The sequence below is a fragment of the Tympanuchus pallidicinctus genome, unplaced genomic scaffold (genome assembly GCF_026119805.1).
Source record: "Tympanuchus pallidicinctus isolate F22 unplaced genomic scaffold, pur_lepc_1.0 scaffold2, whole genome shotgun sequence".
Taxonomy (NCBI): domain Eukaryota; kingdom Metazoa; phylum Chordata; class Aves; order Galliformes; family Phasianidae; genus Tympanuchus; species Tympanuchus pallidicinctus.
This window is the reverse complement of record NW_026294721.1, coordinates 33,415,058-33,431,093: the sequence shown is the minus strand read 5'-3', so window position 1 is coordinate 33,431,093 and position 16,036 is coordinate 33,415,058. Positions and strand designations below refer to the sequence as shown.

Below are 16,036 nucleotides of genomic sequence, written 5' to 3'. Positions count from 1 at the left end.
AAATTTCATCATGTTCACTTTCCTTTTAAATGGTTGCCACAAAATAGAAATTAAACTTCTGCCTTTTTTTTTTCCTGAAGATCAATCACTGGTCATTTTTCAACCCACAAAACCATTTTTTAATTCCACGGATGAGTCCAAACTGCAGAATCTGGGCAGATAAATTATTAGGTCATTTCATAGTACTTAAAGTGCTTTCTTTCAGTTTACCAGAAAAAGTGAAATAATAAGAATATGCTTCCAAGAGAAACTTGGGGAAATGGGAAATTGTGTGAGCAGTATCATAGCAGAAGGAGAGTTTTGCTCATCTGATGCTCATTTTAATGAAGACTTGTTGATTGTACTTAAAATTCAAAGGCCAAATTATCACAGAAGTCTTGCAAAGTGCAGTTGAATATTGTCATTTGTATGAGGGTAAAATGAAACCTTACTATTCTGTATGTTTGACAAGCAAAATGGTCCAAATTTGTTTAACGCATAAAGAACTTTTCAATTGCTCATTTTAGCATTACTATTAAACCACGCATCTTTAGAAAAGAACAAGGTAAGCATACCTCTTGTTCTTGTTCTTAGCTCTCAAAGTCTTGATATAATTGAGCTCTTATGAAGGAAGGCTGAGTGAATTCGGTCTGTTCAGCCTTGAGAAAAGAAGACTGAGAGGGGACCTGATCCAGGTCTATAAGTATCTAAGGTTTGGGGGGCAGAATGGTGAGGCCGGACTCTTTTCAGTGGTGAGTGGAGACAGGACAAGGGGAAACAGCCGGAAACTGCAGCATAGGAAGTTCCGCACAAATGTGCACAAGAACTTCTTTACGGTGAGGGTGACGGAGCACAGGAACAGGCTGCCCAGGGAGGTGGTGGAGTCTCCTTCTCTGGAGATGTTCAAGACCTGCCTGGATGCCTACCTGTGCGACCTGCTGTAGGGAACCTGCTTTGGCAGGGGGGTTGGACTTGATGATCTCTGGAGGTCCCTTCCAACCCCTACAGTTCTGTGATTCTGTGAACATGCTCTAAAATATTCCTCCAAGTATGCCCCTCAAAGTAAGGATTTGAAAAATACAGCAAAAATTATACTACGTGTTTGCCTGAGTAATAAATTATTAACTTAAATAACTCTCAGTAATAGTCACCATCTATGCAGCTTGCCTAGATGATCAGTACAACATCATCCCACACTTTGTAAATTATTTTAATCCACTAAATTTTTTATAGCAGTATCTGTACTGTAATTAGATATTTATAATTCAGCATTCCTTTAGGAACGGCAAACACTGCCAATGAATTATTATTGATCTGCCCATTTGCTAAGACCAGGAGAACATGTCACAGCAGCCTTACTGCAGGAATAAACTCTGTAACCAGAGTATTGGCCCAAGACAGTGTTAGGATCTGAGCACAACATGGCTTAGCTTAGTCATAGGAAGACCACAACCATTTGTAAATGTAGACAGGCACATCTGTTCTGACATCTTATGAAAAAAAAAAAGAAAAAAAGCCACAATAGGTTCCTGGAATGAGCATTAAGGGATGCCCATAGCTCATTCAGCACAATAAATATATAAATAAATAATCCCAGAGCAAGAAAAACAGAATTTCACTGTTGGCAACATTTAACATAAATAACTCAATTTGTGTGATAACTTCAGCATGTGAGATAGGCAGTTTCTTCCCACCTTCTGAGGCTGTTTGCGTAGTCACACAAAAAAGGAAATGCCAGTTAGGTGAAAAGAGCCTGTGAAGAACACTGTTTTAAAAGTAAAAAGGGAAACAGAAAACTCAAAAAAGCCTCACAGTTTTTCTCTTTTTTTCCTATGCTACATGTAAAAGAGACAAATTGCAAGAACTACATTCATCAAAGGCTAAGCCCCTCCAACATGTCAATCCGATGAAGATATCTAATCACCTTTATTGTTACTACCAATGGGAAAAAGTAATAGAAATGTCTACTACTGGCATGCTGAAACTGCTCTGCATAAATGGTAAAATAATTCTCCCAGTAATAACCCTTTGTACACATCAGTTTTCAGGAAAACTGTAAATGCTTTCCTTCCCTCAAAGTCAGAATTGACAACTGACATATTACTCTTGATCAGATGACATTAATTTAATTGAAATTGATTTCCACCATCTTTTAAAGAGCAAGTTGCTGCACCTGACACCAAGCCAAAGCCTGCTTCTAAAACCCAGACCCACTGGTCTACCATAGCAAGATGGTGAAGGTCAGAAGTTTAGCTAAATCTTAATGTATTTTAAAAACATGTCCCTGAAGTCCTTATTCAGACAAAATTTTTGGAGATTATTCATTTGACTGAAATTTTAAATATGAAGTGCTTTAGCATATGACATTTTTACTTGTGAATCATTTAGCAAACAAAACTCCAAATGAAGCTTTTGTGTAACAAATAACAGAAATGCAAATATAACTGACACTATTAATAAAAGTTTCCTATCAATACTGTTGGAAATTGAGTTTATATTTTTGTTTTTCATATAATTTAAGAGAGAAATGAAATCCCACATTTTAAGAATTTTACTTAGTGGTTAGTTGAGAAGAATGGTTAAAAAAAAAATCTGTAAAACATACCAAATAAAACATATAAAGGAAACAAATGGACTTCCTTGCAACTCTGTATCTTGAGTGAGAAAAAATTGAAAACGTGAAATGTAACAAAACAGAAATAGTTAATTCCTTCAGTAAGTAGAGCTCTTCTCTGACATGCAACATTAACTATGGAACAGGAGGACACATTCATTATTTACTCACTTTGAACAATGTACATTTTAATTTGACTGGAGTTTTTCTGTAGACAGAACATCAGCCCCTAATGGTTACTTTCAATGTTTTCAAGCAGTAGAAGATTTCATAGATTAACTGTGTAAAGCTTAAAGGACTTGGATTTAGTTAAGATTTGTTAAAATAACCTTTCACATCTTAAGCTAGGCATCATAAAATGTCACGTAAAATGGTTAAAAATAAAATGTATGAAAGCAATGACTGCTTCTTAAACAAAGAGCATGTTTTGATACAGTTTGAAGATGGCAAATAAAAGCCAAGAGTACATTTAATTCCACTGTTTTTCAGTGAATCTGACCTACTGGAAAAATGCAAGGGTTCTTAAAGAGAAATGAAAAGGCAAATATGGAAAGGCAAGCATGTTAGTACTGAGGAGGACAAGGCAGAAGTCTCTCCTTTAAAGCACAACACACACATATGCACACATGCAACACACAACCTACCTCGTCAATACCCTACATACTCACGGCCATAGCAAAGCACAAGGCATGCGGACAAAGCAAAGAGGAAAGAAAAAGACACCGAGACAACATAAACAGCTGGCATGGAGACAAGAGCACGGCATGGGGAGACAGTGACAGCAGAACCAAAGCCTGGAATCTCCCCCACTGGAAAGTACACACAGCCAACCACCATCACGTGTCTTTGAGCAGAGGGAAGGCAGAAGATGGAAGCAAGAAGAAGCTGCTGAGCCTGTGCAAGCTGGAATATATGTGCTTTAGGACACCTTTATCATTTCCCACTGATATTTTTCTGCCGATAGTTTTTGAGATGATGTAGCAGCTGACAAAGGGCAGGAAGCCAAGACAATGCAAAGACTCCAAATTTAGAGCCTTGCACCCACACTGGGCAAAGTCTTATTCTTTCAGTTTAATTCACGACTGCATTTTAGCCTTTCCGGGTGTGTGGGAATATGACTTAACCCCATAAAATCCATGAAGTCACGTACAATCACCTGGGCTAACTTGTCCAAAACAAATATCTAAATAGTGAACAAGAAATAGGTGAATTCAATACTATCATCCCATAGGCCAAATGCACTGTTTCCGTATGACTGCTGTGCTTACACAAATGTGGAATATCCTTACTGCAGTGCATTATCACAGTTTTATACCTTTTTTTACCATAAGATAATGGAGAATTTGATCAGGGATGATTTACTGCACACCTTCATGAGAGCTTTCATCTTCCATCATGATCAGTTTAAAAAAAAAAATAGATAAATAAGATCAAGAGAGAAATCAGAAATCATATTCACATGCAGAGTAGCATAACAATCGTGTTTTGCCTTCCCAGCTTATTAAGCAAAAAAAAGGTCAACAAAATGTGAATTAAAAAGTAACAGCTGCAGCTAAATAAACCACAAGCACAGCTGAATGCAATATTCCCTACTTTTCTACTTAATTAAATAAAAAATACATTGCTCCTTTATACAGCTCTAAACTATTGTGTTCTGAAACATCGTCTAATACTTGTATATAAAACCTTGCAGATCAGTGCTAAAAAATCAGCAGCTTTCATGGACAAGTCCCATGATACTCAGTTTGCATTAACAACTGCGTTTTCTTAGATGGCTTCAAAATCCAATTTTAAATTATTAATTAATCCTGCACATACAAATTGGTGGGTTTTTCTTTTGCCCTGAATGAATAAAGAGCAAAGTATTGCTGTGGCTTAATCCAGAGAAGAGGAGATGCGCTGCTGCAGCAGTGTTAAATTGCTTGTTCCTAGTGTTGACTCTTCAATATTAAGTCCACTAACAGTTTTCCTTCTCATGGTGACTGGAACAAAAAAGCAGGAGTCAGGGGACCAAAAGGATTAGCTGAGTTTTTGGAACTCTGTTCAGCTGAGTATTTTTTAGTGTTGGGTTGTTGTTTTTGTTTTTTTTTTTTTGAGTCATTTATAACAGCAGCAACTAATGTCTCAGTTTATGGACAGAACATATAACACAATACTGAAGCAGAATGCCTAGCTATGCATCTTGACGTTCCCAGTCTTTGGCTTAAAAAGAAACAAAAAAACCAAGCAAGTAAAAAAATCGCAATCCATTCCCAAGAAGGGATAACATCATATTCAGGGAATAGAAGCACTCACCCTGGTTTTGGCATCGATCTGCCCTCCACGATCCAACAAGAGCTTCACCATGTTTGTGTTTCCCCTTTTGGAAGCGACATGCAGTGGGGTGATTCCATTCTACACCATGAAAAGAACAAACAATGAGCATGACAGATTTGAAGGTGTTTGATGATGGTGAATTTTGTGTTTGGATCACAAAAATGATACAATCACATTAATAGAGAATAAACAAAAACATACTTGAGCATCAGACCTAGGCACGCACCATATAAGCTAGAGTTAGTAGTTCCTTTCTAGGTAAGAGTTTTATTCATTGTTTGACTGTTTCATAAACAAAGTAGCACATCTGCCAAAGCGGCAAACATCACAGTCCCAGAGTCAGACAAATAAACAAACATACAGCAGATTCCCAGTGAGTCAATATTCACAAAACACTGACGCATTTAAATCTTTGCAACACAGAGATTACACGAATGCATGAATCCTGCACAAAGTAATCTTATAAATGTAATGTAAGTAATGTAAAGGAGTAGATCCTGCTTAGGCTGAAAGTCCTTGCAGATGCTTTGAGTGGGGAATGAGATAATAGCAGCTCTTCCAGAAGAGGAAGAAGAGGAAATCAGTACGAAAGGCACAACCCTAAAGTAATTCAAATTGTGCCTGGAAATGCATAATTATCAGAAATTTGTGACCCAGTAGCTTTAGTGACATACAGATGATCAGAGGTTGTTATAGCACCAGATGACATACTTCAAATCAAGCAATGCACATCAGTGTACAGCATGTAGACTATATTATGTATCTCTGCAGTAGCTTACCTAAAATTGTAGTCTGGGATAAATTAGTACTTATACTGTGGTATGGCAGTGTACCTTACTTTACTATTTCAAAATAGGTTTAAATGAGACAATATGAGAAAATAGGCAAATTACTCTAGCAAATATTGAACCTTTAACAGACAGGAAAAAAATATATTTCTAAAGGGTATCTAACTGACAAAAAAGCTAAAATGAGTTGACACATCCTGAGCATATCAGCACTCTGGAATAAGTCAAAGCAGTCTGCTTCCAGCAGCTGGGAATACTGGTTGCTATAAATTCCCGAGGACTCTGCTGCATTACATGGAGACAACTTTAAAAAATTAATTAAAGAAAGAAAGAAAGAAAAGAAAGAAAAGAAAGAAAAGAAAGAAAAGAAAGAAAAGAAAGAAAAGAAAGAAAGAAAGAAAGAAAGAAAGAAAGAAAGAAAGAAAGAAAGAAAGAAAGAAAGAAAGAAAGAAAGAAAGAAAGAAAGAAAGAAAGAAAGAAAGAAAGAAAGAAAGAAAGAAAGAAAGAAAGAAAGAAAGGAAGGAAGGAAGGAGGAAGGAAGGAAGGAAGGAAGGAAGGAAGGAAGGAAGGAAGAAAGGAAGAAAGGAAGGAAGGAAGGAAGGAAGGAAGGAAGGAAGGAAGGAAGGAAGGAAGGAAGGAAGGAAGGAAGGAAGGAAGGAAGGAAGGAAGGAAGACTTTTAAACACAATAGAATTTCAGCATTGTTTTGCTCCTCACTTATTCTTGACCAGGAATTACACAAAGATACGCTCCCACCTTCATAGGCCATTACGACTCAAAGAAACAAAAGCTCCTCCATACCCTTGCTGTGAAATCAACTGCAGCTCCTCGGTTTAGCAGAAGCGTTGCCACATTGACATTTCCATAATGTGCAGCTATGTGCAAAGGTGTAAAGCCACTCTACAAAAGGAAACAATCTTTATTTATAGAAATCAATGTATACAATACAATCAACTTTACTAGAACTTGATTTTAAAAGTTGCTGGCAAATAGTTGTGTTTTTATTGAGTTCACCTACGATATAGCAAAGTCTTTCAGGCAGAGCATGTAGTTTTCACATGGGAGATTATCAAATGTGCTTCCTTCTTTTATTTTTTGCAAGCCAATAAGAGGTCAGTAACTTTCATCACAGAAAACATTAATATATCATTCATCCTTAAAGAAAATAAAGGGAATTTCCTTACTACAATTCAGAAATAACATGGGGCTTTTAGCCTGCATCTGTTCAGCAATTTTGCCTAAAAATCAGCACAAGTTCTTGGACTCCTGTTGTACTCATCAAAGAATTACAAATTTTGACAACACATTTCCTTCTTTTATAAAAAGAAAGCAGAGGATATTCAATAACAGGAGTTTAGTCTACATGAGAAACTTTGCTAAACAGACTGAATATTCTAAGAACAATACTTATTCACTTTTTATACATTATGGATCTGAAAGGATCTGAAGAAACTTTGCAATCTATACATCAGAAAATAACAGGATTTACGTATTGCCACTTGAGCACTAGAAGGTGACACATGCTTCATTTACAAGATACGGAATTATCTGACAACAGAATAAAAAAGAAAGTAGGACACCCAGCAAGCTTTTAGTCTCATAAGTAATTCAAGTAGAAAGGACCTCATTTTTTAAGGTTTCCCTGAAGAGCTTTACACTGATTTGATCAGATCTTACAGTCTTACTGACAGTTATGGGAAAGAGAAATACTTTTCACTTCTAGACTGTGCTGTTTATTCAAAAACCTTTCTTTCAGTGCACCAATTATTATTTTAAACTGCTCATGGAATAAAGAAGTGTCTAAATAAGTGCATAAAAATGTGGAATAAAGACAGAAGTTGCACCCTGAAATCAATTTTATTCTTGATAGAGCAATCAGCCTATTAGTTTAACCTATTTCCATTAACTGTTTTGCTATCTCACAGGTGATCCTGTGTATTAAGTTATAGAGTGAATTAATGTTGTATTTATACAACTTCTCAGCACATGTATTTGCTTTGTGACAAATGCAAGGTACTTGGAGGTAATGTAATGAATGGCCAGTGAAAAAGTTGTTAATTGCTTTACATTTACTGTAAAAGAACATGTTCATAGGCAGATGGCAGCAAGAAGCTGTCACCATTTCAATTCCCACTGCAGGCTGCCTCATAGCAATTTGCTCATGTATGCACAAACCAAATGCAGAGCATATTCACGTGTGCACGCATTCAAAATTCATTCCCTCATCTAACAAAGAAATGATTATTTAAAAGGCAAGATTCAAACAATGACTGCGTTCTAGGAAATACTACTTTTTCCTAAATGTGACAATAATGACTAAGGGAGAAATCACATTTCTAGTCAATCTGACATAACGTTTTTAGCGGACATGCTCAGAGAGTCATTACATTCCATCAGTACAAAAAAATGTACTGTTATCCCTTTAGGACTAATGAAAACTTCATTAAAAAAGATCACAATAAGAACAACGGTAAAAGTAAACAGATGCACTGAACAAGTTTTTTTTACCTTAGAGGATTCAATTATTTTTTCTACTCAAAATGTATTTTACAATGCTTCTGGCTCAGCCAGACATACCTTAATTTAGTTATGCCAAGTAAATGCATTGTCATAATTAAATTAATTGAGTTAGAGAAACACCTCCAGTATTCTAGTTCCATTACACACTTCAGGTTTCTTTGAACTGAGTGCAAGTTCTGAGAAGTTTACTTAATATGGTAACAGTCACAAATAAAAAGAAATGCTAAGACAAAGAATGAATAATTACAGGTTTGCTGAGTGACAAAGTGTTATAGATTTAAAAAGTCACAACTTCACTTTTAGTGATGAATAATAAAGAAATGTTGTCACAGAGCAGAGAAAATAATCATAAATAATAGAAAGAATAATTAAAAATTTTTGATCTCGGTACCTCAGTCGTCCTATTCACCATCATCTGATGCAGCATGGTTTGGGAAAAAGAGGAAAGATATTAAAGATTGGCTGCAAAACCAAGAACTAAGTTGTTTTTTGAAATGAGTTATGCTGTTACAATGGGAAAAGCCATTCAAGCATGCATTAACATTAAATATAACCTGTTTTCCCACAGGCAATAAACCAGTATCCTATTTGATAGGGAAGCAGTGATTTTGCTTCCATTTGTATTTCTTTGGTTTATAAATAATAAGAGAAAGTTGGTTATCACTGAAATGAGAGATATAAACAAAAAGCAAAAAAAAAAATGTGTAGCTTGTAATTACTGTGTGGCTAAACAAGACAGAAGTAGAAACATTACTGGTGATACTGGTCTAGAGACTCATCTTTCCCCACAGAAGAAATTACCTTCAACCCTTAAGATGAAGGAAGAAAAAGCTGGCTGCCCGTTGGCACTCAGCCACATGAGTGCCCTGTTTCCTGTAGGACAGCATTATGTTACCTTGGACTGCACATCGGCATTGTGGTCGTTCTGCAGTAGGAGCGCTGCTGATTTGGTGTCATCTTTTCTGGCAGCAATGTGCAAAGCTGGTAATCTCACTTTCCCCTTGGTGTCATTTTCCAGCAGGATAGCCACTGCTTGATTGTGTCCTTGTTGCAGAGCAACAGCTAAGGGAGTAAAACCATCCTGCAAGAGAAAAAAACAAAACATACTCAGTAAGATGAAGGACACAGGGCTTCAGCGAACTGCACAGCACTGTTCACACACAGAAATATGCTAAGCACATCACCAGTCTTTTCTGCCTCTACACCACAATGCTCACCAGTGAAATGGCATCAGAGGCACAACATTTTAATTCAGATGTGACTTCAAACACATCAGAAGAATGCTTTTTTTAGTTCAAAGTTTTGTTTGTTCAAGTACAGGCAAAGGATCATTCTACAGTATCTGTCCTAATTGTCATAAAATGGACCACAATGTGTATTCTAGCAATGTTTGTGTAAAAGAAAAGAAAATATATCTCCAGATGCATTTGCTTCTGTTTCCCATTCTAGTTTATATATAGCCTATAACTCACAAAAGTCAGCTAATATTTAGTAATTTATTCAAATTCGAAGTGGAAAAACATTATATATTTTTCTGGAAATCAGAAAAATCTGTTTTTTCTTTGTATTTTTAGATTTGTTTTTAAATTGTTTTCAAAATTTCATGCTCTGTCACACATGCCCTGAACTCCCAATACTTTAAAATGTATCAAAACTCAAAACTTGTGTCTCAACTGAAGTACTGCCTGCTCAAGTACCTCATCTATAAAACTATACCTAAAACAATAAATCTAAAAGCTCAAGTTTTGCATGTTGTCTAAGCACATATGCTACGTTCACATGCTAGACTGAAAGGCAGCTAAACCACAAGCAGCAGTGGTTCCTCACAAACTGAGTCTGTGACAAGAAGGCTGGTGGATAATAGTGCTATGAAAAGGGAGGAGAATAAAACAAAGTTTTCCATGTGTAGATCAGAAGGAACAGCTGAAGAGTTTATTATGGCCAAACTACCTAAGCAAACTAAGACACATTGTAAAAGGCATAGGAAAGAGATAGAACTGACTGGGAATACGAAAATAGGAAGATGTAAAATAATAAAGGATAAGTAGGGAAGGAATGAGTGCTAACATGCTGAAAGAAGCATCTGAAGAATTGCCAAAGCAATTTTCTCCCCTAGTAAACTAATAACATTCACTCCCTTTTGCACTGAACTGTGGGTAAGTGTGCTGTAACAGCTATACTCATACAGTTTCTTTCTGTAATAGAGATTAAATTCTGTACAGTGAAATAAAATGTACTGAACAGCTGATGTAACAGCTGAACTGCAGAGATAATTCTGAGATTGGGGCTACATTAGGTGCTGAAATGGCTTAATGCATTTGCCTTTTGCCTCTGGAAACATGAGAACAAATCCTGGATTAGAGGCCCTATGAAACTGAGATCATCCTGACTCTGATTTTGTACCTACACATATAAAGTGAAGGACACATAAAATAGAGGGAATAAAGTACATCCAAAGGCAGTGCCTGTTTCAGAGCTTCAAACACAAGATCAACAGTTTGATTTGTCCCACTTTATCTTCCATCTTTCTCTGAGCAGCTATTGCCGTTCTTGCAATGTCCCTCCTTTTACTTGTAGGTAGCATGGCTAACAGGAGCCCTGAGAAAGTATTTCATTTCTCCACCTCCTCACGTGAGAACAGTCTGTCTTTGAGGTCAAACAGAATGTCCTTCCAAAGTCTTTTGATGCTGTCTCACCTTATCAATGTATCACTTCTTTGTTCCATTCATAAGACTTAAATTCAAGCACATGTGAAAGCAGACAGCAGCTCAGTTTTCTACTGAATACAGGTTTCACTAATATTCGCATCACTAAAGACACCACCTGAGCAAGGTTTGAAACCAAAACTTATCTAGGTAAGTGATAAGGGGATAGACAGACCGTACTTTTCAGGCCACAAAAATAAGATCTGACTTTTCTGATGACAGAAGACAGACTTGGACTCAAGTTCAGAGTGGGTCCATTTGGCTTTTCTCCTTCCCTGTCTTTTTTTTTTTTACAAAATCAGACAACCCTACAAATTCCAATGATGCCTTGATGTCTGTGTTCAAGCAGAGGCCACATGAATTGTAACCACATCATCTTCATAGTTCCTGTAATCTAATGATCACTGCTCCTCATCACAGTCAATAAAAGTTATTCGGTGAAAGACTGAGAGCAGGTGACTGCACGCTGTAGCCAGGCTGGGCCCTGGGAGAGCCAAAGATCCCCTGCGACTCGGTCACAAAAGGCGTGCTTCTGCCAAGTTGCCTGGTGATCACACAGGACTTCATATTTCAGAAAGCTGCAATGTAATGTGATCTCAGTGTATGCAGGCCTCAAAAGGATTATTTTAGGAGCTGTCATCAAATGGTACAGTATCCATTGAAAGAAGGGATAGTAAAGCAGCTGTTAACACTAGCAGATCAGTTTAATGAAAAGGAAAGCAAGCATAAATGCACCATCATCTTGAATATATCCATTCGTGAAGGTAATCTGGAATGGGTAAGTTTCTGTACAGACTAGGGAAAAGTAATAGACATGAGAAGAAGCTCTCTGAGAGAGGAGGAACTTTTTTTTTGTTACTACTTCACATTGCATTTCCATTTATATAGACTAAACACAATGCCAATAAGCTTTGTAGCACAGAGTCTGGTCACTTGTTCTAGCTGAGAACAAGCTAAGATTTGTCTGAAGCAGAAGTCAAGACAAGAAGTCGGGGGAACACATTCTGCATTATCTAGAAGTTTCCTTCATTGTCCCAAAAGCCTTTCATTTGTGAAAGGAAGCTCTTGAGATGGAGATTCATCTCTTCCACTGGCACCTGTTTTGCTTGCTTTAAAGTTGCTTCAGGCAGTGAAATCCAGATCCTAGCAAGGAATACCATCTTTCTGTACACTTATTCCCACATGATTTGATGGCAGAAGTAAACCATGTGAGGATAACCAACAAATTCCCTGGTAAGCTCATCGATGCAATTCACATTAGTCATTTATCTTCCCCATGAGACCCCTTTCTCTCCAGACAAGATTTGGAGATACATGCTATAATAATTCCATTCACCAATTTTTGCCCAGATGTTACTGTACAAATAGAGAAGCAGCGCAAGACAGTATCAGGTGGTGGCACTCCTAGATGCTTCAGTTTTCATGGGACTTGCCAAAGATGTAAATCTGAAACAGTGACTGTTCAAGAGGAAAGGCTGTACCTCTTCACTTATCCTATGATCAATCTGCTGCTAACTCTCCTGGCAATACCATTCCATTGACGTCATCTTAGCCTCCTATATTTTCTACATCCTTTGGGAACTCATTTCAAAGTCTCATTCATTTTTCAAAAATATATCCGAGAAGCTGAATGAAGAAATGGGCATATACTAAAGGTGAAAATCCTGGGCTCGCTAAAGTCAGTGGATGATTCGCTGTCAAATAATTCAGGCTGGATTTCATTCTTTGACTTCTCACAATTACCAGAACAGTTTGTCCATCTAATGTGTTTGTTTGTGGGGGAAAAAAAAAAAAAAAAAAGTGAAAAATCCATAAATACAACTCAGCTAAAAGAATAAGTGAAAGCTCTCAAAAAACTCCATCTGCAGATCTTCAGATCACTGAATATACAGGCAAGGGAAAATAAGAGTGTAAAAAAAGAAAAATATAAGTCACCTCAGTAGCTGTGCTTTGGTTGGCTCCATTCTCCAGGAGATATTTCACCACTTCAATGTGGTTCTCTTGAGCTGCCATGTACAATGGAGTGAAACCATTCTAGGGAGAAAATATGAGAAGATACTGTAGTGAGAAAACAGTGATATTAAAGCCCAAATTAATATACAGCTAAAAATGTATTTATGCTTTTTAACTTGTTACGAGTATATAAGTAGAACAACCAAGTATTTTTAACTTAGTATGGTAACATTTTAATGTCATTTAAAGCCACAAAAGTCTACACACTTTCACACACATTTTCTTCTGATATATTTTCAGGAAGCAGTGAGCACACTAATTACCTTGCTGTCAATGGCTCCAGGATGGTAAAGCTAAAATAAACTTTTATGAAAGATGACAGGAGAGTAAAATCTTCACCCCTTTATTACATTAACTTAACCAAAGACATCATCATCTGGAGAACATAAAGTCCGTATCTCATGACATGCTGAGCTGAGATGACAAAGGATTAATATATTACACAAAATTCTGCAATACATAAAACATAGCAAACATAACATAAAAACCTCAGCCTTACAAAATAAGAACTGCATTTCTGACCATACAACAAGCTGGTCTACTTAGAAGAATCTACTCTGGATAATACTTCCAAGTTAGTCAATCTAAGGGGAAATTCATTAGAAATATGTTCTAACCAGAATTAATGCAAAAAATGTGGTAACTAAGAATTTTGTTTCAGAGAAGCCAACTTGCTATGGAAACACTGAAGTAATTTCCCAATTAAATGAAGTCTCTTTTTTCAGTCAGTAGGTAACATAGTTGTTTTAGCTGTCTTTACAGCTGTCCTCTACATTTCAAATGTAGAAAATTACTCAGATAAATTTTATGTATGTTGCATATGATGGTGACATATAGCATACATGTTGTAGCATCTCTTTTAATACGACTTTGTGTAATATTCTAGTATTTCCATCAACAATCCTGCGACATAAACAATTAAAACATTACATCTAACAACTGTTAAGACCAATTTATTGCCAAAACTGTGGTGTGCATTTTGGGTATCTTGCATAGGAAACCTCTGTCTCTGGCAGATATTTTCCAATATTCTCAGGAATTACTTGGAAGATGGAACTGAATGCTCTTATTAGAGTTACACACAGCATGAACAAGGTGTTCTGCAATTACACCACACAAAAAGAACATGATTTGAAAGGTTCCCGTTACTCTGGAAAAAAGGGATGGACATGCAGCATAACAAGGTTGAATGCTAGTTTCAATGCTTTGGCAGGATTAGCAAACTGGGCAAATAGGGAAAAATGAGTTAGAATTTCGCAGAAAAGGACTTGAAGGTCACAAGGACTACCAGAGGGTCACTGAGCGCATCCTGCTGTAACACAGACAATCACTGTGCTACTGTAAAAATCAAAATAGGGAAGTTACTTTTTTTTAAGAAAACTGTTGTAATTGGTGTTATTTAGTCTAGAAATAGAAAACTGAAGGGGAAAAGATAATGTTATTCAAAGAGGAAGGGAAAGACTTGTTCTGCATGTTGATAATGCTAAAACAAATAGAAAAGTGCATAATTTACTAAGGTTGTAGCAAAGAAAATTCAGGATAGACATCAAGAAAAGCCCCTTAACAGTAAGATCGATGGTATTTTGGTGGGCAACTCTCCTGCCTTCAAATTACAAGCAGTAAACCAGAGGCACAAAGGAGGAACATAAGACCACCTCTTCCATTTCTGTCATGGTGGCAAAGAGGCCAGCAAGCACGTGTGCAGAGAACTGCCAAGCTAACAAAGTGAGCTGGCAGTAGGAATTATGAACAGATTGGTTTGTTTTCAATTGCACTAGGACAGGACAGCACTGAGAAAACTGCAGGTAACCAAGCTGGTTTGCTTTTTTAGTTTTCCTTCTCACACTGGAAAGAATCTATTAGCAACTAACCTATAACTAGCAGTAATCTTCCACGTGCTTGGTTAGTATTCTAATACTGAAGTATAATGTAGCATTTTTTAAATGATTCATGCATTTTGCAAGATACTTCTAACACTGAATGCTGTATGGATGAATACACGGATCACACATGCACTCATCTATGCAAAGAATATGAGAATTTTCAAGACAAAGTAAATCTATTTGATTAAAAACTTATTACTGGAACAGGATCGGGGCAATAAACCTTGGATTAGAACACCATACACAATACATATATGATTTTATTATCATTTAGAAATACTATATGCTTACCCACCCAGTCCCAACACTGATCCACAGACTGCCCACTACATCAGGTATATTCTCCTAATGTGTCATAGTCCTACCTGTAACTGCAGCAAACGCGTGTAAAGAAACTTGCCTACATAGAATCACAGCCTCTTTTTCTCCCCTCAAACTTTATTTATAGTGTAAAATTATCATATATTTTTTCTTAAAATCTTTCTTATCTTGGAAATTGCAAAAGCATGCTGAGTTTTATTTGTAACATTGCCTACACCAGACATACTGAAAAGCTTCCTCTGAATTTATCCTCTGGCAAGGCCAAGCTTCATTTTTTTCACAGTCAGGATGAAGTTTGCTTTCTTAGTGAAGAACTGCTTTCAGACCTTCTAATTGTGGTGTTCCTGACCTCAACACTTTTGGCTCTTGCCCAGAGACTCCTATTTTAGGAGATTCCCAACATTACTGCTGTCCTTGGCAGAGCTCTACCCAGTGGGATAACCTGTTAGCCCTGCTGGAGCTCTTCCTTTTCTCTTGTCTCCCGGACTCCACGACTTCCACATCTCCTCCCACCCAGCACAGTTTCTCTGACAGGCTATGGTGTGCCTGCTCTTCTGTCTGTCTCCTACACAACAAGTTTTTTTCTCAGACAGACCTTCAGTTAAATGGAAATGCCCACAACAAAAGCATATCCCTCCCTCCATTCTATTTACTTCTTGGATCTAAAATTCCCTTCCCTGTTTCTCATCTTTTAGTTTCAAAGAGCTACATACCAACACTAGGTTTCTCTGTTCTGCTTCTATGGGTATTTCAAAGTTCTAGATACCAGACCTCTGCAAACTGAAGACCCTAGACTTTTGTTTCATTACTCACAGTGTTTACCAACAAACCCAACCCATTATGGTTAACGATGTTTCATGGATGTACTGCAAAGGACAACAACCTCTCTCGCTTGTAC

General features: G+C 37.0%; 1 protein-coding gene across 15 annotated transcripts in view; it reads right to left on the bottom strand.

Moving 5' to 3' along the window:
• The window catches only part of ANK2 (ankyrin 2), a 175,876-nt gene that overhangs the window by 97,816 nt on the left and 62,024 nt on the right, over positions 1-16,036 (bottom strand). For 10 of the 15 annotated variants that reach the window (XM_052683268.1, XM_052683282.1, XM_052683269.1 and 7 more), the window contains exons 5-9: positions 12,857-12,955; positions 9,112-9,297; positions 8,608-8,631; positions 6,498-6,596; positions 4,889-4,987 (exon numbers count right to left, since the gene is read on the bottom strand). In XM_052683268.1, coding sequence (XP_052539228.1) covers positions 4,889-4,987; positions 6,498-6,596; positions 8,608-8,631; positions 9,112-9,297; positions 12,857-12,955 — 507 coding nt within the window. The remainder of the gene's footprint in view (positions 1-4,888; positions 4,988-6,497; positions 6,597-8,607; positions 8,632-9,111; positions 9,298-12,856; positions 12,956-16,036) is intronic. The other 5 variants (XM_052683274.1, XM_052683279.1, XM_052683275.1 and 2 more) reach the window with 1 other exon arrangement.